The sequence below is a fragment of the Mus musculus genome, chromosome 11 (genome assembly GCF_000001635.26).
Source record: "Mus musculus strain C57BL/6J chromosome 11, GRCm38.p6 C57BL/6J".
NCBI classification, from domain to species: domain Eukaryota; kingdom Metazoa; phylum Chordata; class Mammalia; order Rodentia; family Muridae; genus Mus; species Mus musculus.
In genome coordinates this window covers 116,589,669-116,610,746 of record NC_000077.6, presented here as the reverse complement: position 1 = coordinate 116,610,746, position 21,078 = coordinate 116,589,669, and the positions used below count along the sequence as shown (strand labels likewise).

The 21,078-nt window shown below is 55.2% G+C and overlaps 2 protein-coding genes across 10 annotated transcripts in view; one reads left to right on the top strand and one right to left on the bottom strand.

The window, feature by feature from the left end:
• The window catches only part of Rhbdf2 (rhomboid 5 homolog 2), a 28,813-nt gene extending 16,214 nt beyond the window's left edge, over positions 1-12,599 (top strand). For 2 of the 6 annotated variants that reach the window (NM_172572.4, NM_001167680.2), the window contains exons 2-19: positions 268-443; positions 3,320-3,519; positions 4,515-4,639; positions 5,309-5,504; positions 5,583-5,786; positions 6,241-6,369; positions 6,697-6,815; positions 6,894-7,094; positions 8,447-8,558; positions 8,784-8,858; positions 8,992-9,153; positions 9,356-9,462; positions 9,598-9,661; positions 9,758-9,852; positions 10,062-10,137; positions 10,249-10,349; positions 10,533-10,686; positions 11,309-12,582. In NM_172572.4, the coding sequence (NP_766160.2) occupies positions 3,376-3,519; positions 4,515-4,639; positions 5,309-5,504; positions 5,583-5,786; positions 6,241-6,369; positions 6,697-6,815; positions 6,894-7,094; positions 8,447-8,558; positions 8,784-8,858; positions 8,992-9,153; positions 9,356-9,462; positions 9,598-9,661; positions 9,758-9,852; positions 10,062-10,137; positions 10,249-10,349; positions 10,533-10,686; positions 11,309-11,728 (2,484 nt within the window). In that variant the 5' untranslated portion in view covers positions 268-443; positions 3,320-3,375 and the 3' untranslated portion in view covers positions 11,729-12,582. Of the gene's footprint in view, positions 1-267; positions 444-3,319; positions 3,520-4,514; positions 4,640-5,308; positions 5,787-6,240; positions 6,370-6,696; positions 6,816-6,893; positions 7,095-8,446; positions 8,559-8,783; positions 8,859-8,991; positions 9,154-9,355; positions 9,463-9,597; positions 9,662-9,757; positions 9,853-10,061; positions 10,138-10,248; positions 10,350-10,532; positions 10,687-11,308 lie in introns of all 6 variants that reach the window. The other 4 variants (XM_017314494.2, XM_006533108.4, XM_030245903.1 and 1 more) reach the window with 4 other exon arrangements.
• A 467-nt stretch (positions 12,600-13,066) lies between these two features.
• Aanat (arylalkylamine N-acetyltransferase) lies at positions 13,067-19,026 on the bottom strand. Of its 4 annotated transcripts, NR_033223.1 has the most exons (5): positions 16,973-17,060; positions 14,954-15,171; positions 14,467-14,621; positions 14,095-14,196; positions 13,067-13,958 (listed from the first exon to the last, which is right to left on the bottom strand). NR_033223.1 is itself a non-coding variant. In XM_030245474.1 (4 exons), exons 1-4 carry the CDS (start codon positions 18,069-18,071, stop codon positions 13,653-13,655), a joined length of 726 nt encoding a protein of 241 aa, XP_030101334.1. In that variant the 5' UTR covers positions 18,072-19,026; the 3' UTR covers positions 13,067-13,652. The 4 variants fall into 4 exon arrangements, 3 of the variants coding, with proteins under 3 accessions (XP_030101334.1, NP_033721.1, XP_030101333.1); XM_030245474.1 differs by lacking the exons at positions 14,095-14,196; positions 16,973-17,060 and adding an exon at positions 18,025-19,026; NM_009591.3 differs by lacking the exon at positions 14,095-14,196.
• Between the last annotated feature and the right edge of the window lie 2,052 nt (positions 19,027-21,078).

Sequence of the window (21,078 nt, the reverse complement as noted above, 5' to 3'; positions counted from 1 at the left end):
ACCGTATTTCTAAAGGCTAAAATGCTTTTTAAAGGTAATATTAGAAACAGAATAGGATAGGGCAGAGTTTCATGCCTGGTTCCATGTCTGAGTGGTGGCAGGTCAACACTCCAGGGTCACTGCCACCTGGATCAACACTACGAGGCGCACACACAGGGTCTCCTGCCCCTATGGGAGATGGGCGGATACATGGAGAGACTAAGGTCCAAAAAATGGGAAGATTTGGCAGTTGGCCTGACCCCCTCACCTGCGTGTCTGTTCTCACAGGTTGGCCTGCTTGGGCGGCTGCCCTGCCTGACCCACAGCCATCTGTCAGTCCATCTGTCCGCCTTGACCCCAGGAGACCCAGAGATCGAGGAAAGGATCGGAGCATGGTGTAGACACCCTCAGCCAGCCCAGGGAGCCCGGCCCCGCACATCTGAGGGAAGGAAGTGGCTGGCCAGGTGAGTGGTCTCGAGACCTCTACTCCTCTATTCGGTTTGGGGACAATGGCAGGCAGTGGGGACAGGTGCATCTCAGGGAGCAGGGAGAGCCTCTCTGGGGAAGTGGCATCCAGGTAGAAGCCAGAAGGTGCTCTCTGCCACATGGTGGTCAGCAGTCAGAGTGACCGGTGCAGGCAGAGACCCAGCATCTGTGGGCGCCTGATGGAGATAGAACCCAGGACTGTGAACACGCCAGACCATGTGCTGACCTCTGACCTCTGTCTCAGCTTCTATTTGTTACCCTTTTTATGTGAGATAGGACTTTGCTTTTATAGCTCTGGCAATCTGCCTGCCTCTACTTCCTGACTGCTGGGCTTAAAGCCTTGTACCCACACCTCTGGTTTTTGTTTTTTTTGTTTTAATGTGTGCATTCTTTGTATGTGTGGGTCACAACCTGGGTCAGCACCGTGATCCCTTTGTATTGAGTGGATATCAGGATGAGATACCATATGGATCCGCACTGTCTGTCTGTCTGTCTGTTCAATCCTCTGGTAGCTGTCACCTTCTATCTCTGGTGAGCACGCTACTGGGATGTTCCAGTAGTGTGTGAGGCCGCGCTGGAGGGATGCTTTGTGGGTTCTTTGCGCATAGAGTATCTTGTCTTTGTTTCATGGGAGGAAGCCTGAGTGACGGTGATTCTGGGCTGGCACTGTCTCTCTGTGTGTCTGTCTGTCTGTCTGTCTCTCTCTCTCTGTCTCTCTCTCTCTCGCTGAGGCAAGCCAAAACTATCACAGGTCAAGCTGGGGGCACCCACAGTCTGCTGAGGGGGTGGATAGTCGGGACAAAGCTGGGGGAGGGGAGCTCATGTGGCTGGAGGCCACATGGAGGAGCTCAGCCTTAAAGAATAGGAAGTCAGGCTGGAGAGATGGCTCAGCGGTTAAGAGCACTGACTGTTCTTCCAGAGGTCCTGAGTTCAATTCCCAGCAACTACATGGTGGCTCACAACCATCTGTAATGGGATCTGATGCTGTCTTCTGCTGTGTCTGAAGACAGTGACAGAAGGGTGAAGGTGGAGAGAGCTAGGGGCCGGAGCAATGGCTCAGCCGTTAAGAGCTCTTGTTCCTACAGAGGACCTTAGTGTCAGTCCAGCATGCCCGTGGTGGCAAGCAGCTTTCTGTGACTTCAGTTCAGGGATCTGTTGCCCTCTTCTACCCTCCATAGGCACCAGGCATACCTACTGTGCACTAATAATGTTCATGTGCAGTCACCAGGCATGCACACAGAGTACATACACACATGCAGACGAGCTGGACATAGCCTCCGTGTGGTGGCCCAGGCACCACCCACTGGCACTTTGCTGGTCATTGACTCGTGAGCTTCCCAGAGCTGCAGGGAGAGAAACAGACAGCACATGCCTGGGAGACATCAGAAGGGAGTGGGGCTCAGTGGGGTTCAGTGGCTCGAGCAGGGAAAGGTGGCCTTCTCTTTACAGGACTGTCTGTCCAGATCCACCGAAATGGCCCACCGCCTTGCTCTTCCCAGCCTCCCACTTCTAGATCTTTGTCTTAACACGCCTCACAGCATGATCAACAGTAGACAAGACAGCCTGTGTGCCCATCCATCAGGAATGGAGTCTTGGTGTGTTCCATTTAGTGAGGCCTTTCCTGTCAAAGGCAAAGACGCCAGTCTGTGTGTCCTCAAGGGAAAGACGCCCAGACCAGACCAGAGAACCTCAGCTGTTTTAAAAAACCTGTGCTGTTTCCAGGAGAGAGCGGCCGCCCTGAGGGATGCTCAATGTCTGCTTTGCCACACTCAGTCTTTTTGTTTAGTGACTGGGATATGGCTGATTTGGGGGAGCGCTTACCTTGCAGGCATGAAGCCCTATGCTTGATTTCCAGCACCACATTCACAGCTGTAATCCCAGAGGCAGGAGAATGAGGAATTCAAGGTCCCCCTTAGATACAGCAGGTTCAAGGCCAGCCTGAGACGGAAGGAGAAAATGAGAAATCCCAGGCTAGTGGTAGTTTCTGTTATCTTTCTCGTTCCTTCGCTTCTTTCTAACAGATGTAGCCCAGGCTGGTCCAGACTGTCCTCAAACTCACAATCTTCTGTCCTTGGTCTTCCAAGTACTGGGATCAGAGGCTTGTACACAGAGGCCTGTTATGTTGCTAGGCTAGCCTTGAACCCCACCCCACCTCCGGAACCAAACAGCCCTCCCTCCCTCAGCCTCCTGAGCAGCTGGGATCACAGGTGCACACCACTAGAAGTGGCTTCCGCTTAACTCCAAGGAGGGTCTAGGCACACTTATGGGACAGAGGACCTGCATGGTGGGTTTCTCTTCCCTCTGGGAATTAGACTGAGCTACCACTTCCTGTGCATAACTCTAGGCCTGCTTCCCCAGGAAATGCACCTGCCCTGCAGGGTTGATCGCTGGTCACAGCAGCTGATGCCTGCCCAGCAACACCAAGAGCACTTTATTGGCAGTAGTGTGTCTGGTTGTCCCTTGAGCCTCTCCCCCAGCACCAAGGAAGGGCCCTTTGTCTGTGCCCAACACCCTGGCCACTGACTTGCTCCGACCACACCCACTTCTTTCTGCTCCTTTGGTGGTTCGGTTCTCACCGAAGCAGAGAGACCGACCACCAAGGGACTAAGGCAAAAGTCAAGGTCTTCCTCACCCCGGCGAGTCTGAGATGTAAATCAAAGTCAGAAATAGACCCCAAGATCCTCCCCCCTCACCCCACCCCCCCCACCCCCCCAACCCCCCAGCCCCCCCACCCCCACCCAGGTGTGGTCTAGCCACATCTCTCTGGAGCTGGGCCTGAGACCACACGGGGCAGGCTGGTGCCGGTGCCGGTGCCAAGTGGCCTTCCCTAGTGCCAAGGTCTCCATCCCCTCAGGTCCTGCGGCCCCTCTGGATGCCCGTGCTGGCCTCTCCTCTAGCATCGTGCCCACCATGGCCTCAGCTGACAAGAATGGCAGCAACCTCCCATCTGTGTCTGGTAGCCGCCTGCAGAGCCGGAAGCCACCCAACCTCTCCATCACCATCCCGCCACCAGAGAGCCAGGCCCCCGGCGAGCAGGATAGCATGCTTCCTGAGGTGAGGGGCTGCCCGCCACAGGCCACAGATGTGACTGCCCACACAGCAACTAGACACACTCTTCCATCTCAGTCTACTGACAGTCCTGCAGCCTCAACATACGCCTGAAAGATTGCAGGGAGCAAGGCTCTGAACTCTGAACTTGGGAGTTCTGTTGCCTGGTGACCAAGGGACAAGGAACACTGTCCCTGAGAAAAGGCCTTGTTGGGAAGCCTGGGCTCTGGCTGTTTACAGTTCCCCTCCCTGGCCCTGCTGTGGGCTGTCTGTGGAGGCCTGAGTGGGCATGGGGTCCCACAGTGCCAGCAGCCACCCCTACAGCGCCTTGTTCTTGGGGGGATGGGTCATTGTTTACGTCCATCTGGGACTCTTGCCCCATAAAGAGCTCATTGAAAACAGGCCCCAAATAGCGTGGGCTTTGAACACAGCCTGAAACATAAAGGGGAGCTATGTTGGGGCCACCCGCTCACCCTGAGAGTACTCTAAGACACGTGAGAAGAGGCAGGACATCCTGGTATATGGGCATATCATGGGTAGGGAGTGTTTGCACTGAGGTTTGTACAGTGGAAAACTTGTGTTTTGTTTGTTGAGACAGGGTCTCGTGTAGCCCAGGTTAGCCTCGAACTTGCTCTATAGTCAACAAGTACTTTGAACTGCTGGTCCTTCTTGCTCTACTTCCTGGGTAGAAAGGTGCTGAGTGGCAAGTGTTCACCGCCGCACCGGGGGGCGGTGTGTAGCGCTGGGACAGGAACCCAGGGCTTTAGGCGTGCTGGGCACACTGCCAACCTGAGCTGTATCCCCAGACCTTGCTAGAAAATGCTCACTTTGGGTTCAGAATGAGGGCCTATGGAGGACTGAGTGCAGCCAGCAGGCTAGCGTGTTAAAGGGTCTGGGCTATGTCCTCAACTCTGCAATAAAAAGGGCTGAATGGGAGCCCAAAAGCAGCCAACAGGTGAGTGGCCTAGACACTCATTCATGTCCTCCTTGCCTCCCCACAGAGGCGCAAGAACCCAGCCTACCTGAAGAGTGTCAGCCTACAGGAGCCCCGGGGACGATGGCAGGAGGGCGCAGAGAAGCGCCCCGGCTTCCGCCGCCAGGCCTCCCTGTCCCAGAGCATCCGCAAGTGAGCACCTGAGCCCTGCCTGGTCACCCCAGCGGCCTGGCCTTTCCCGGGGCCTGAGCCCTGTGTCCCCCTTTCCAGAGGTGTAGACAATCAGGGAGTAGCATCTCCCCGTGGATGTGGAAGGCCAGAATCTGAAGTGATGGTGTTAATGGGATGAGAAGGGGCTGGGGCTGGGCCTGTGCACCTGACAGGAAGTTCCACAGCACGCTGCAGAGGGGCTCTCCAGCCTTCCCAGTCCCACCCATCATGGGGTAGCCTTCACTCTCAGCCTGGTCGCTGGGCTGTAGCTGGGAACTCAGGGGGGTGTAGGGAAGACTCACTGATTCCCTAGGGCCTTGAAGATACATGGCAGGGTCCATGGTCCATTGGTTACCCTGTATACACACAGGAACACACATGCCTTACCCTCAAGTCCCCTCTCCCCACACACACCGCCATCCCCTAGACCACCTTCCATAAACACGAGCACCATGGCCTCCCGTCACCTCATACCCGTGTGCCTCGTGTACCCGCAACTCACACATCACCCTCCCAACACACACACATGTACCGCCATCCCCCTGCCTCCTCCTTTAACACATGTACCTTCGCCCTCACCTCCTCGTGCACACGCGTGCACCAGGACAGGTGCGTGCACAGGTTTCTGCCCACACCGTATCTGTTCTGCAGGAGCACAGCCCAGTGGTTTGGGGTCAGCGGCGACTGGGAGGGCAAGCGACAAAACTGGCATCGTCGCAGCCTGCACCACTGCAGCGTGCACTATGGCCGCCTCAAGGCCTCGTGCCAGAGAGAACTGGAGCTGCCCAGCCAGGAGGTGCCATCCTTCCAGGGCACTGAGTCTCCAAAACCGTGCAAGATGCCCAAGGTGGGCCCCCTGGAGGTGATGGGCAGCAAGCGGCTCTCCCAGGGTCTGGGCAACATTGTTCACCCACATCTCTTGCAGATTGTGGATCCACTGGCTCGGGGTAGGGCCTTCCGCCATCCAGATGAGGTGGACCGGCCTCACGCTGCCCACCCACCTCTGACTCCAGGGGTCCTGTCTCTCACATCCTTCACCAGTGTCCGCTCTGGCTACTCCCATCTGCCCCGCCGCAAGAGGATATCTGTTGCCCATATGAGCTTTCAGGCAGCCGCCGCCCTCCTCAAGGTAAGGTCTGCATTGAAGGATGTATGTCCCCGTCCAGGGTAGCCACTCCACTCACCTACATGTCTACCCTCTGTGTCAGAGTAGTGAATGCATGCACACCCTAAAGGCCAGAACTTATGTCCTTCAGGCCCACAGTTCCCCTGTGAGCCCTCAGCGCCTCCTCTGCTATGGGTTATGGGAGAAGTGGTGGGGGGGGGGGAGGTATTGGATGTAGATGCCTTGAGTGCCGGGTGCCAACTGTTCCCGTTAGCAGGCAAGAGCTCGTGAGGGAAGAGCTGAGAGCTGATCCTGATTACTGGAAGGAGAGGCTGTGTAGGGCCGGCTGCAGCCAGAGCCCCATCCTGGCCTGCTCTGAGTACTTCCTTCAGCCCGTCTACTTATCCAATGTCCTGTGCCTTTGCCAACCTGGTCCTGGGGTTCTGAGCCCTCCTTGACGCTTCTGTTCCATGCCCAGGGGCGTTCCGTGCTAGATGCGACTGGGCAGCGGTGCCGGCATGTCAAACGCAGCTTCGCTTACCCCAGCTTCCTGGAGGAGGATGCTGTCGATGGAGCTGACACCTTCGACTCCTCCTTTTTTAGTAAGGCAAGCATGGGGTGTGGACTCTGGGCGGGGGATGGGGTGGCCTGAGAGCTAGGAGGAGTGACCTTGGCCTTGACTGTGGCTTGTGGGATCCCAGGAAGGTCCAGAGGCAGGGTGGGGTATGGCCTTTGTGAGCCATTGGTCTGGGCTCCCTTAGAAGGGGGTGTGGAGTGGAGCACGAACCCGCTGGGAAAGTTAGGAGTGACAAGCATGCGGCTGCCCTTCCATCCTGAAGAGACTGTATAGCTTTGCCTTGCCCTTGATTGGAGTGCTACGATGGTCCTTGGGGCAGTGGCTCCTCACACTGTCCTTGGTGTCCCTCTACTCCAGGAAGAAATGAGCTCCATGCCTGACGATGTCTTTGAGTCCCCCCCACTCTCTGCCAGCTACTTCCGAGGTGTCCCACACTCTGCCTCCCCGGTCTCCCCGGATGGAGTGCACATCCCGCTGTGAGTACAGGGTGGGACTCTCCAGCCCCTGCTGAGCCCTGGCAGGGTCCTCAAGCTAAGAGCCTCTGTCATCACCAGAAAAGAATACAGCGGTGGCCGAGCCCTGGGTCCCGGGACCCAGCGTGGCAAACGCATTGCCTCCAAAGTAAAGCACTTTGCATTTGACCGGAAGAAGAGGCACTACGGCCTGGGCGTCGTGGGTAACTGGCTCAACCGAAGCTATCGACGCAGCATCAGCAGCACCGTGCAGCGGCAGCTGGAGAGCTTCGATAGCCACCGGTGAGCCCCCAGGAGCCAGTCTGAGCAGAGGACTAAGTGGCTAGAGTTTCCAAACCTCTCAGGCCTCTTCATCCCAAACATGGCCCCTTCTCAGTCAGTAAGCATTCTGAGAGCGCCTCCTGCAGGTCCTGCAGGTAATGACAAGCTCCTGGGCACACACATGCTCAGGGAGCGCTCTGTAGCCTGGAGAGAGCCAGCTGACACTGCTACCTTATCCTCAACATGGCCCCCAGACAGCAGTCAGTCAGTCAGTCAGTCAGTCAGTCAACAAACACAGATCAAGGACAACTATAGCAGTCTCTGGACACAGCCCAGAGAGAGGGGCATTGCGCCTGGACAGGTGCCCTGGGGCTGGCAAGGCGGTTCAGTGAGGCTAGGGATGAGTTTGATCCCTGGAACCAATAAAAAGAAAGGAGAGAAGCGACTCCACAGAGTTGTCGCCTGACGTCCACATGCCTGCGAGTCATGTTGGGGACACACACACACACAACTCTAATAATTTTAAAATGATCTTTTAAGCCCAGCATGCTGGCACATGCTTTTAGTTCCAGTATTCAGGAGGCAGAGGCAGACAGAGGTCTATGAGTTCAAAGCTAGCCCGGTCTAAATAGTGACTACTAGCTAATGCTCCATAGAGAAACGTTCTCTCAAAGCCAAAAGGCGGTTAAAAGAGAACAAAGGGAGTTGGCGCCTGGAGTGAGGGGTCCTGGGGGGAGTGGACACAGAGATGTTCAGGGAAACTGGAGATTAAAGAGTGATAGCCAAAGTGTGGTTGACAGTGTGACCTGATAGGCCTCGGACTCCAAATTACACAAAGTAAGAAAGGGCAGGAGTCGAAGTAAGAAAGGGCAGGAGTGGTGGAGTGGGTGGGGAGCGGGTGGGGGACTTTTGGGATAGCATTGGAAATGTAAATGAAATAAATACCTAATAAATAAAGTAAAGAAAAAGAAAGGGCAGGAGTGGTGGGCAAGCGGCTAGGGTGGAGGGGTGCTGTTAGGGTGGGATGCCGTGAGCAGAGGTGTGGGCCCCCCCAGGTGATGTGAAGTGTGCACAAAGGTCCTGGGGCTTCAGGGGCCGTGGCCTGGTCCAGGAAGCACAAGCAGAGGAGGTGAGCAGCAATTGCAGGTGAGCACAGGCAGGCTTGCCAGTTATCAGCAGGGGATGGCTTTGATCTTCACACAGTAGGCAGTGGGAAGCCATCGTGGGCTTTGAACTGAGAGAGACACTGGGGATGCACCTTCCAAGTTTCTGTGGGGAAGGCTGAGCTGGGGGAATGCCTGCCATGCCCAGGTGAAGGGCGTGAGGAGCGGGGCATGAGCTCTGCCAGGCTGACTGGAAGCCTCCCCCGGCAGGCCCTACTTCACCTACTGGCTGACGTTCGTTCACATCATCATCACCTTGCTGGTGATCTGCACCTATGGCATCGCACCTGTGGGCTTTGCCCAGCACGTTACCACCCAGCTGGTGAGTAGGGTTCCTCCTGGGGGGTCCCCGGCCTCTCCCAAGGAGCTTTGGCACAGTTGGCACCAAGTATCTCCCACCACAGTACCCTGGCCCAAGTTGGAGATGCCTGAGGCTCATAGCCTCTTTCTAGAGGCCCTTTTCTGGGGATGCCCCCACCCCCGTCCCTTTCTCTTCTCACGCCGAGGGCTCTGGCTCCTCTAATGCCACAAACTACCTTCTTGATAGGTGCTGAAGAACAGAGGCGTGTATGAGAGCGTGAAGTACATCCAGCAGGAGAACTTCTGGATTGGCCCCAGCTCGGTGAGGCCCAGGATGCCCGGGAGCCCTGTATCCTGCCACTCCACACTGGGCAGAGGGGTGGATGGTAGGGTGCCCCGCCCACTGCTTCCGAGTATGGGGCACTGGCTCACAGTCCCCCCCCCCCCCACTCCAGATTGACCTCATTCACCTGGGAGCAAAGTTCTCGCCCTGCATCCGGAAGGACCAGCAAATTGAGCAGCTGGTACGGAGGGAGCGCGACATTGAGCGCACCTCTGGCTGCTGTGTCCAGAATGACCGCTCGGGCTGCATCCAGACCCTGAAGAAGGACTGCTCGGTGGGTCCTGCCCCTACCCCTGCACCTGCCCCTGCCCCTGCCAGCCTCCTTCCTTCCCCGGCCCAAAGCTGGGCTTGGAAAGCTGGACAGTAGTTCCTAGGAAGTACCCAAGTCCTGGGGAAATGGGAAAAGCCCTTGTCCTGCGGGGTTCGCTGCCCACACCATCTGACTGACACGGCCTGACCACCTGTCCACCCTCTAGGAGACTTTAGCCACGTTCGTAAAGTGGCAGAATGATACTGGGCCCTCAGACAAGTCTGACCTGAGCCAGAAGCAGCCATCGGCGGTTGTGTGCCACCAAGACCCCAGGTACAGCCAAGAGCCTCCTATGGGTCCAGAGTGGCACCCAGCTGTTGGAGCTGCCATCTGTGATGCTGGTGGGTGGGTGTGGCAGGCTGGGACATCCCAGCCTTTTATTTTGCTCAATCTGACCCCTGCTTCTAGGACCTGTGAAGAGCCTGCCTCCAGTGGGGCCCACATCTGGCCTGATGACATTACCAAGTGGCCGGTGAGTAGGAGATCCATGGAGAAAGGTCTGGGATGAGGGTGGGGACAGCTGGCTTTCCGTCATGAGGCCCACTGCCATTGGTCCCCTGTCTCTTAGATCTGCACAGAGCAGGCTCAGAGCAACCACACGGGCTTGTTGCACATAGACTGTAAGATCAAAGGCCGCCCCTGCTGCATCGGCACCAAGGGCAGGTGAGCCGGTGCCTCCAACCAACCCCTGCAGGCTGATGGACCTCTGTGACTGTCTTCTGTTCTCTGCTCTTGGGTGATGGGGGGAGGCAGGGATTGAGGGGCAGTGATATAGAAAGGAGCTTGTCCCATCCTGCCTGCCATGCCCAGGGACTGGGCTCCCCAGCTGATGCTCTTTAGAACGCTGACAGCCGTCTGCTTCCTGTCCACAGCTGCGAGATCACCACTCGGGAGTACTGTGAGTTCATGCATGGCTATTTCCATGAAGACGCGACGCTGTGTTCCCAGGTAGTGGAAGCTGTAGGGATTCTGAGGGCCACTGGGGTCCTTACCCTTTGGAAGCCTCAGACTTGGCTTGCCTCCCAGGGCAGAACTACTGACCCTGTGTCTCCCACCCAGGTGCACTGTTTAGACAAGGTGTGTGGGCTCCTGCCTTTCCTCAACCCTGAGGTCCCTGACCAGTTCTACCGGATCTGGCTGTCTTTATTCCTGCATGCTGGGTAAGAGGCACCCTGTTGCCCCATGCTCAGACTCCCATGTCTCCCCTCTTGGGTGCCGGAGAAAAGGGCTTCCAGACCGAGCACACTGGCTCAACCTGCTAGTGCTAGACTGCGCTGTGGTGTGCTCTGCGGGTGACCATGGGCACACAGGAAAGGCTGATGGTGCTCATGTGCCTACCCCAGCATAGTGCACTGCCTTGTGTCTGTGGTCTTCCAAATGACCATCCTGAGGGACCTAGAGAAGCTGGCCGGCTGGCACCGCATCTCCATCATCTTCATCCTTAGTGGCATTACAGGCAACCTGGCCAGCGCCATCTTCCTCCCCTACCGGGCAGAGGTACAAACTTGGGAGACAAGGGCAGAGAGGGTGGGATGAGCCCTTCCTTTTGGATCTAAAGCTTTATAACATATGGGGAGGACCATTGTAGCCTGTGGGGAGGACCATTGTGGCTTGTCAGGAGGACTATTGTGGCCTGTGGGGAGGATCACTGTGGCCTATGGGAAGGACCAAACCTGCTGCTTCTTGCTCTGGTTCCACCCCAGAATCTGCAACAAGGGCAGAGTCCCTGTTGTGTCAAGCTTACCTATAGATGGGCAGCTAAGGTAGAACCTATTGATTAGCCTCTTAATTCATGACAGGAGGGAACAGAGATACTCTTGAGTCCCCAGAGATCCTTGCTCCTTGTTCTGTGAAACCCTACATTTGGCTCCTCTCCACCCTCAGGAGGAGAGGTCTTGAGTCTGTTGCTCCTTCTGGCCTGCGATCTCTCCACTGCCTGTAGTCTCCTAGGACAGGCTGGCTTGTGCTAAGCACGGGGTTAGAGCACACCCAGGTTTGCTGCAGGGTTGGACAGAGCAGGGCCAGCAGCTCCTGTGGCATCCTCCGAGTGGGAGATGTGCCCCACAGCTGGTACCTGGCACCCAGCATCAGTGGCGACATCTCTCCTCCCTGACCCCAGGTGGGCCCAGCCGGGTCGCAGTTCGGCCTCCTCGCCTGCCTCTTCGTGGAGCTGTTCCAGAGCTGGCAGCTGTTGGAGCGGCCGTGGAAGGCCTTCTTCAACCTGTCGGCCATTGTGCTTTTCCTCTTCATCTGTGGCCTCCTGCCCTGGATAGACAACATCGCCCACATCTTCGGGTTCCTCAGCGGCATGCTTCTGGCCTTCGCCTTCCTGCCTTACATTACCTTCGGCACCAGCGACAAGTACCGCAAGCGAGCCCTCATCCTCGTGTCGCTGCTGGTCTTTGCTGGGCTCTTTGCTTCCCTGGTGCTGTGGCTGTACATCTACCCCATCAACTGGCCCTGGATCGAGTACCTCACCTGCTTTCCCTTCACCAGCCGCTTCTGTGAGAAGTACGAGCTAGACCAGGTGCTACACTAACTGCAGAGATTGTGTGTCTGCCCTGGGCCGTGTGTCTATGAACCGGTGGGGCCCTGAGCCCAGCAGCTCGGTCCACACTCAAGGCTGACTCCAGATGAGACGGGCGGTAAAGGCAGGCTCCCCAGGGAGATGACTCCTCCTTTCTCAGGTCTGAATGTTCCTGACCCAAGTCTGGGGGACATCCAGGACACTTGCTTCTCTGAGGCTCAGGTCCCAGGCCCTGCCTGCCTCTCTGGCTCTATAAAGATGATAACTTTTCTTGGGCCTCTGGCCTCTGCGGGTGCTGTCTCCCCACTGACACTGTGACTGTGACCTCGCCAGACACACAGCTGCTCTCTCAGTTGTCCCCAGGGTTGAGGTCCTTACCATGCTGCTATGACCCCGTTTTCCTGTTTCTCCTCTCCTCCCTGTCCTTCCTGTGTTTGTCCGTGGACTCGTGAGCCTGCTCCTGAGGCTCCTGGACATAGAGCATTGTGGGGAAGGCTCTGGCTGTTGTCTATGGGGGATGACAAGCAAGGAGAGATGGCTATACAGGGATGCTAGGGGCTTTTGTTAAGCAAAGAAGCCAGCTCTCCTAAGCCCATCAGCTGCCCTAGCTCCAGCATGTGTCTGGCTGCACAGGTTGGCTCTGATCCCAGGATGCCCCTGCCACCTGCCCTCACTCCTGCGTGGCCGTGGGCCGAGCCGCCTTGAGGACTAGCTCCCAGAGGAGGCCTGAGGCCCAGACTGGTGGGTTTTTTGGTTTTGTTTTGTTTTTTTTTTTCCAATTTATATTATGGTCCTAATTTTGTAAAGTAACGCTAACTTTGTACGGATGATGTCTCAAGTTTATTAAATGACATTCTTTATTAAAATGCTGCCTTTTGCCTTAGACCTCCAAGAGAAGGAAAGCTAGAACTTGGGGCTACAGAGATGGCTCACTTCCTATAGAGAACCTGGGTTCAGTTCAGAGATCCGCCTGCCTCTGCCTCCCAAGTACTGGGATTAAAGGTGTGCGCTACCACCGCCCCAGCCAAAACAATGTTTTTATTTGAAAGAGAAAGCCCCGGGGCCTTGAGGCTGAAGCAGACCGGAACACTTGGGATCTCTGTCATTTAGTTGAACTAGAAACCAGATTGAGATCTCAGCAGAGCCCCCAAGGACCCTGAGAGAACTGGGTTACGTGTAGAGCCCTGAGACCTCAACCCCAGCTGCTCTGCCTTTGCTCCAGGGACATCAGGGGCTGATGGGCAGCAGGAGTGGCCTGTTCCAGCAGAGGTGGACCAGCGGGGAGGAGGCCACGTGTTTGCTCCAGTCAGCTCGAAGAAGACCCTACACACACCCATGAGGCACAGCCACTGGGGACATAGCTACTTTATTCGTGGGCAGAGGTGCCAGTCCTGTGGCTGGTGGGGGAACCAGGGAGGCAGGGGGGTGGGCCGGCACATTGGTGGCTGACTGCAGTTTGGTGTGGCTCTGCAGCATGTCCCTACCCCAAGGATGCCACCATTAACAAGTCCCGGCTCCTGGCTGCCCCTCATCCCCAGCGTTCGGAGCTAGGAAGGGATGTCAGCCTGGCCAGGAGTGAGGGCTCCCAAGGACCAGGGCACTGCACTGGAGCACAGTAAACAGAGCAGGCAGAGGAGGAAATGCGGAGACAAACCCCCTCTGTTCCTGCTTCCCCATCCTGGTCTTGCCTTTGTGCACAGTTCAGAAGGCAAGAGGTCCTCTGGGGACAGACAGCAGCCTCTGCTGAAGGGAAGCCACCTCCTGTCCTCTTTATTGGCCCTTACCTCTGTACTCCAGTTGGGAACCGCTGTCTCCCTTCATGCTAGCCAGCTCTAGTTGGATGGGCTGGAGGCAGAGGAGGCTGTGACATGGGAAGTGGACCGGAGGCCCCGAGCTGCTGCTCCCACCCTCGCCATGGCCAAGCACACAGCTTGGGTCAGCAGCCGCTGTTCCTGCGCAGGAAGGCGTGGCATCGTAAGGAACACTGTAGCTCCGTGAAGGTGAGAGAGCCCACGGTGATGGCACATGGGCCCACAGCCTGGAAGCCAAATTTCTCATAGAAGGGTACCAGGGCATCCTCACACATGAGCACAGCCCGGCGCACGGCCGGCTGACTGCCCAGGTGGTGAAGGTATCTCCACAGGAGGACAGAGCCCTTGCCCTGCTGCCGGAAGGTTCTGTGCACCGCCAGTACGTGCAGGTGGGCTGTGCGGCCTCCGGGCCTGTGTAGTGTCAGCGACTCCTGGGGATGGGCAAGGGACAGATGTCTGGGTTACTTCTGCTACACCTGTTTCTCCAAACCCAACCAGACCAAAAGGATCCTGGGTACCAGGAACATCCAGGGTTCCCTTACCAGACAGGACCCCACTGCTACCTACATCTAAAGTCCTACAGTTCGGGACTCTAAAGCAGCAATTCTCAACCTGTGGGTTGTGACCCCTTTGGAGGTCAAACGACTGTTTCATAGGAGTCGACTAAGACTGTAAAAAAAGAAAACACAGAGATTTAGATTACAATTTATAGCAGTAACAAGATTATAGTTGTGAAGTAGCAATGAAAATGATTTTATGGTTGGGGGGTCACCACAACATGAGGAACTGTGTTAAAGTGTCTCAGCTTTAGGAAGGTTGAGAACCACCACTCTAAAGGGATGGGCAGGGAGCTCTTGCCTTGGGAGGGGTCCTGCTGCTTGGACTCACGCTTTGCTTCTGAAGGAGACTTCCATCCCCGGGAGCTCCCCCTGCCCTCACCTGAGTAAGTCTCTCCTTGTCCCACAGCGAGCCAATGATGAAGGCCACAAGGCAGCCTTCCTCAAACCAGCCCAGTGACAGCTCTGGACACAGGGTTAGGAAGTGCCGGATCTCATCCAAGTAGAGGGGACAGGTACCGGAGACAGAGATAAAGGCTGTAGCAGAAGGCAAGATGAAGGCTGCTTGCTCTGCACTTGCCTGCTGTTTGTGCACAGAAGTGGTCACTCGGGTGATCCTGCCCGAGCTAGGAAAACAGGTGACTCTGGGCTGTTGCTTCTTACACTAGAGCACACCTCCCTCCCTCCCTTCCTCCCTCCCTCCCTCCCTCCTTCCCCCATCTCTCCTCATCCCTGCCGTGTGTGTGTGTGTGTGTGTGTGTGTGTGTGTGTGTGTGTGAGAGAGAGAGAGAGAGAGAGAGAGAGAGAGAGAGAGAGAGCTCTCAAATTTGCCTCCCAAAGGCAAGCGCACCCGCCCAAGCGCCACTCACCTTCCCGCTCAATCTCAAACGCACTGGTGGCATCCTCAGGTGTGAGGCAGCGGAACTCACTGGCAGGGAGTGTGTGGCGCCGCTGGCAGCCTAGGAACTCTGAGGTCCCAAGTGGCAGGTGCAGGGCCTCAGGTTTCAGGGAGTTGATGTTCAACATGGGCGTCTGGCCACTGAACCCTCCCAGGGGTTCCCCAGCTTCAGAAGTGCTCCCTGAGCAACTGTCAGAGGAGAGAGAGAGAGAGAGACAGAGAAAGACAGACAGACAGAGAGAGACAGAGACAGAGAGAGACAGAGAGAGAGAAAGAGAAAGAGACAAAGAGACAGAGAGAAAGACAGAGAGAGAGAAAGAGAGAGACAGAGAGAGACAGAGACAGAGAGAAAGAGAGACAGACAGGGAGAGAGAGAGAAAGAGAGAGAGAGGGAGAGTCTGGCGTTCATCACAGAGAGTGCCAGTCTCTTGGGGTAGAACCAGTCCCCAGGTACCTGAACCTCAAGGCAAACTGCAGGAACTGACAATGTTAGCGTGATTTTCTCTCTTTCACTCATGAGCTAGAGGTCCCTTTGAGCAATTGTTCAAAGCTCAAGACTCTACAGGCCCTCCAGCCTTGGGAGACTGTGGGCACCATAACTGTGTATCGGTATCATACCCCAAGAGGGCAGTAGAGCAAGGCCATGAACCTTCAACCTCTTCTTGTGAATCTGCGGGGTGGGCAGGCTCCCAGGCCCCTCATACCTGGGGCCTCATAGTCATGTGGCTACTGCCAGTCATGTGACTGTCTCACCCAGAAGACTTCTTGTTTTTTGTTTTTTGTTTTTTTTTTTCAGTTTTTGTTCTTTGAAGGAAGTGTATATGTCTGTGTATCTGTGTGTGGCTCCGTGCACAAGCCCCCAGCGCCCAGAGGTGAAGCATCCCCTGGAGCTAGAGCTACAGGTGGTTGTGAGCTCCCACTGTGGGTGCTGGGAACTGAGCTCAGGTCTGAAGCAGAACTCATACACGCTGTTAATCTCCGAGCCGTCTATCCTCCCCCGAGCTGAGAGCTTTTTAGGTTGTCTCAGACCTTAGTCCAGGAGAAAAAGCTCTTTAATTAATGTGAGCCTGACATCAGACTGGGTCATGCTGGGGAGATGGGGGATAAGATGGTTAAAGAGCCTAGGACTGGAGAGTCTGAGGTCAGGAGGGTCAGGTATGGAGGACATTCAGGGCGATGTGTCTGTCCTATCAGCTTAGGCACATAGAACATGCCAGTGTGATACCCTCTTTCTCATGACACCCTACAAAGCGGTGGTCCTTAGAGGATGTCTTCCATCCCGCAGCTTTCAAAAAGGGCTGAGGAGCTTAGGTGAAATGGCTCAGCAGGCAAAGGCGCTTGCCACCAAGCCTGAGGACCTGTGTTTGATCCCAGGGATCCACATGCTAGAAGGAGAGAACTGACTCCCACAGTGCTCCTCTGGCTTCCGCATGTGTGCACCGCACGTGCACATCAAACAAGTAACTAGAATGGAATAGAGATGTTCTTTTTAAATGGGTGATGGAGATAGCTCAAGCACGAGGACCTAAGCATAAGTCTCAGACATGGAAAATCTGGTGCAGGGCCCCTCACCCAGCATCTGTATCCTAGGACCAGAGACACGGGGTTGGACAAATCCCTGGGACTCGCTGGCTCCCCTAGCCAACCCAGCCCACTTGGTGAACTTCAGACCAGTGAGAGACCTTGTCCAAAGAGACGAAGTAGACAGTCCCTGCAGTTCTCAGAGAATGACACCCAGAGCTAACCTCTGGCCTCCACTCACACACACACACACACACACACACACACACACAAACACATAATATGCACACACATACATACACATTCACATACATACATACACAAATACATGCACACATACATGCACATACATACACAAGCTCGAATACATGCACACATACATACACATATACATGCACACACATGCATGCACACACACATATATATACATACATATATACATAGAGCCAGGGATGGGGGGCCCACTTACCAGAACTTTAAGAAGGAGTGCAGGTGTTGTCCTGGGGGCTGTCACTGGGTGCTGGGACTAGGAGAAGCTGAGACTCCTGACTGCAAGGAAGCTGTAGCACATATTTCCCCTGGCAGCATGTGATGGCTCAGAGATTCTAATCCCCCTGGCCCTGCCTCCCATGTTACCCCAGGCAGTATGATGCCAGCAGGGCTTGGCAGTCAGGCTCTGGCCCTATCCTGCTGAGGGCAGGCGTCATCAGTGGTACTGGGGACGTAGAAAGAATTACTAGTAGCCGTCTCAAGCTATAGGGAGAGCATGGGCTAAGCCTGGGGGTCTAACTAATCCCTGCTTTGTCCCCAGCTGGCTGGGGACCAGCCACCACCTTCTGTCCCTCAGAGGCCAGTTTGCCCACGCCTCTGAGGGTCCTTCTTGGTCAGGAAGCCTGCTATCCCTTATAGCCACATACCTGGGGAGGCAGCTTCTACAATCCACAGGGTATCCTGCCAGGTGAGTGTAACTATCCATTTTACAGAGGAGGAAACTGAGGCTCTGCCCCATAACTTGAGGGGCCCCAGTCAGGTACCAGGAGAGCAGGAAGGTCCCTAGAAACAGTTCTCCAGAGCAGAAACACCTCAATACCACCAACCAAAGAGAGAACTATGGGTCTATACAAAATGTCACGGGACACACACACACACACACACACACACACACACACACACCATCATGCAGCACCCAGAAGGAGACCAGCACAGTGGTGACAGAAGCCAGAACACAAGAGACACATGGTGGTTTCTAGTTCAACATCTTGTCCAGATGTTAGGACCCGGCTGCTGGATGCCCAGGGAGAAGGCCTTAAGGTCACCAGCAAGGTAACTGTTCAGTTGGACGGTGCTAATTCATGCAGCTACCTCTATGTATGTTATGCTCAACATCTTCTTAAACTCCAAAGATCTCTGACTTCCACACCTGCAATCTCTCTGTCCCTCACACCACTCTTTTGTTCCCTTTCCTTCCCACTCACACCTCACCCTGCCTCTCTTAGCTCTTCTCTGGCCAGCTCCTCTTACCATATGTTCCCCTGTTCCACCAGGGTACTGTAGCTCTTTGTCTGCATCAGCAAGCCTTGCCAGCTCAAGGCACTGAGCCAGGAGGAGCATTCCCCAAAGCCACCAGCAGAGGGCACACCTGCTAGGACCAGTGATCCTCTTAGAGGGATGCAGTTCCAACCTTGACCCTTGGGTGGAGGGAACCAGGGCCAGTACAGGCAACACCACACACACAATCAGCTGTCTGTGGAGACCTCTTCCCCCAGAATCCTTCTCTGCTGTTTGATGCTGCAGGATCTCCTGTTTTTGCCTTAACTGCATGCTCCCTGGACACTTCCATCTTTCCTCTGCTGGAGCCCTCAACAGACTTCTCATGGCTGATCAAAAAGCCCTTCTTAGGGCTTAGCCCTTGGGTCTGGTGGGCAGACACACTCAGAACCTCAGCTAGGTGTCTATACTGCTAACAACCAGGGTTTGCAGAGGCATCTGTGTCCCTCCTTAGTTGCTGGCTCCATTGCACCCCTGGTGTCCCATGTGGCAACCATCTGTTGACGCCCATAGCTTCATGGTGAGTCTGCATTCCTGGTCATTGACCACGCTCATGGCCAGGTACCTTCTGGAAAACACCTCTAAACACAGTGACCCCCTGAACACAGGAAAGGGCAACGTGATGGTAATCTGGAGAATCCCAGCCTGCACCAGGCAAGAGAGGGAAGTGGAGGGGAGGGGAGGTGATGGCTAGGGTCTCTTCTGGCCAATAGGAAGAAAGCATACTACCGACATGGGCACATGGGCACATGGATCCCTGTTTACCTAGCCCAGCCCTGCATCTACCTGGTGTGGTAGCACAGGCCTGGGTCCCAGCCCTCCGGAGGGGGACGCAGGATCAGGAGTTCAAGGTCATCCTGAGCTACACAGGGAGTTTAAGGGCAGTCTTAGTTACAACTGCTGACAGAGACAGAGGTGGGGGAGGGGGAGAGGAGGGAGGAGAGGAGAGGAGAGGAGAGGAGAGGAGAGGAGAGAGGGAGAGAGTGAGCGAGTGTGTGTGTGTGTGTGTGTGTGTGTGTGTGAGAGAGAGAGAGAGAGAGAGAGAGAGAGAGAGAGAATATAAATGGGGAGGGGAAAGCTTCCCAGGTTGATGGGGATAAAGATCAGGATTCAGGATGCCCTGATACATCAAGTGCTCGGTATCCAGAGGAGGGTGTTCATTTCTAGTTCCAACCACGTGGAATAAGACTTTACTGAGAAGCCGGGCAGTGGTAGCGCACACCTTTAGTCCCAGCACTTGGGAGGCAGAGGCAGGCAGATTTCTGAGTTCGAGATCAGCCTGGTCTACAGAGTGCGTTCCAGGACAGCAGGACAGTCAGGGCTACACAGTGAAACCCTGTCTCAAAAAACCAGAGAGAGAGAGAGAGAGAGAGAGAGAGAGAGAGAGAGAGAGAGAGAGAGTTCACTGAGACCTTTCAGAATACCCTATCATCTCCCAACTCTAGAGACTCCTCCTCCCTAAAGATCATGACTATTATTACATTGGCCTGACTTCAGCTTTTGTGTAAGAGATTGTTGGTTTTTCTTTTTAACTTAGGTTAAAATTTTTTACGTGTCTGAGTGCATTGCCTGCATGCATGTAAATGCTGCACATGCATGCCTGGTATTCTCAGAGGCCAGGAAGAAGCACCAGATCCCCTGGAATTGGAGTTACAAGAAGTTATGAGCCTTGTGGAGGGTGTTGGGAACTGAACGCAAGTCCTCTGTGCTCAGAACCATTAAAGTCATCTTTAGATGGAAAGCACACGCGCACGCGTGCACACACACACACACACACACACACACACACACACACACACACACGGTGCTCTTAACCACTGAGGCATCTCTCCAGGAGGAACAATCTGTTACATAAAAGCCCCAGCTCCAGTTTTCTGTCTGTGGCTGTGATAAACACCATGACCAAAGCAGCTTGGCAAGGAAAGGGTTGATTTTACCTCACAGCTTATGGTCCCTCATGAAGGGCAGCCGGGGGCAGGGCAGGAGCTGAAGGCCCAGGAACCTGGAGGCGGGACCTGAAGAAGACACTATGGAGGAAGGCCTCCCATGGGCCTGCTCTTTATCTTACACAACCCAGGACTACCTGTCCAGGGGTGGCTCTGCCCACAGTGAACTCGCCCCTCCCATGGCAATCAATAATCAAGAAAATACCTGAACACAGGCTCACAGGGCAGATTGACAAGACTAGCCAGCTCAGAAGGCCCCTGCACCGTTTGGGATGTCCAAAAGCTCGTCTAGTTTAACTTTCTTGGCAGGGGAGTGAGGGAGCCAGGGAGAACGCCATGCTACACCATGATTGGAGAAGGTGGTATGCTAAGCTGCAGAAGGCCCTGGGCCCCTTGGTCTCCAATCACCTGTAACGTGCCCTACTCCGGATCATTTCTGTGAGTCTAGTCTTCATACTCCAGACCAGTGGTTCTCACTCCTGGCTGCAGGTTGGAATCACCTGGGATCTGTGTGTGTGGGGGGGGGGGGGGGTGCTGAAGAGATGACTCAGCCTTTAAGAGCACCAGCTGCTCTTCCAGAGGACCTGGGTTCAATTCTAGCACTCAGTGACTCACAACTATGTTTAACTCCAGGTCAAGGGGATCCATCATCCTCTCCTGGCCTCTGTGGGCACCAGACATGCAATGTGGCACACTGACCATACATGCAGGCAAAACACCCATACACATAAAATAAAAATTATTAAAAAGAGATAATCAGGTGGTGGCAGTGCACGCCTTTAATCCCAACACTCAGGAGGCAGAGGCAGGCGGATCTCTGTGAGATCGAGGCCAGCCTGGCCTACAGAGTAAGCTCCTGGACAGCCAGGATGACATAGAGGAACCCTGCAGGGAGTGGGGTAGGGATAATCCAACATCCGTGTTACCCCTAGAGACTCGTCTCTTCTAAGCATTCTAGAACAGGATGTGAGAAGCTGAGGCAGTCCCCTGTGAGCTGAGAACCACCGTTAGCCCTGTTTCCTCCCCAGCCTCTGGGCCCGGTAGTGTTGCACCTGTTTGTCTTCCTTGTGAGGAGTCAGTC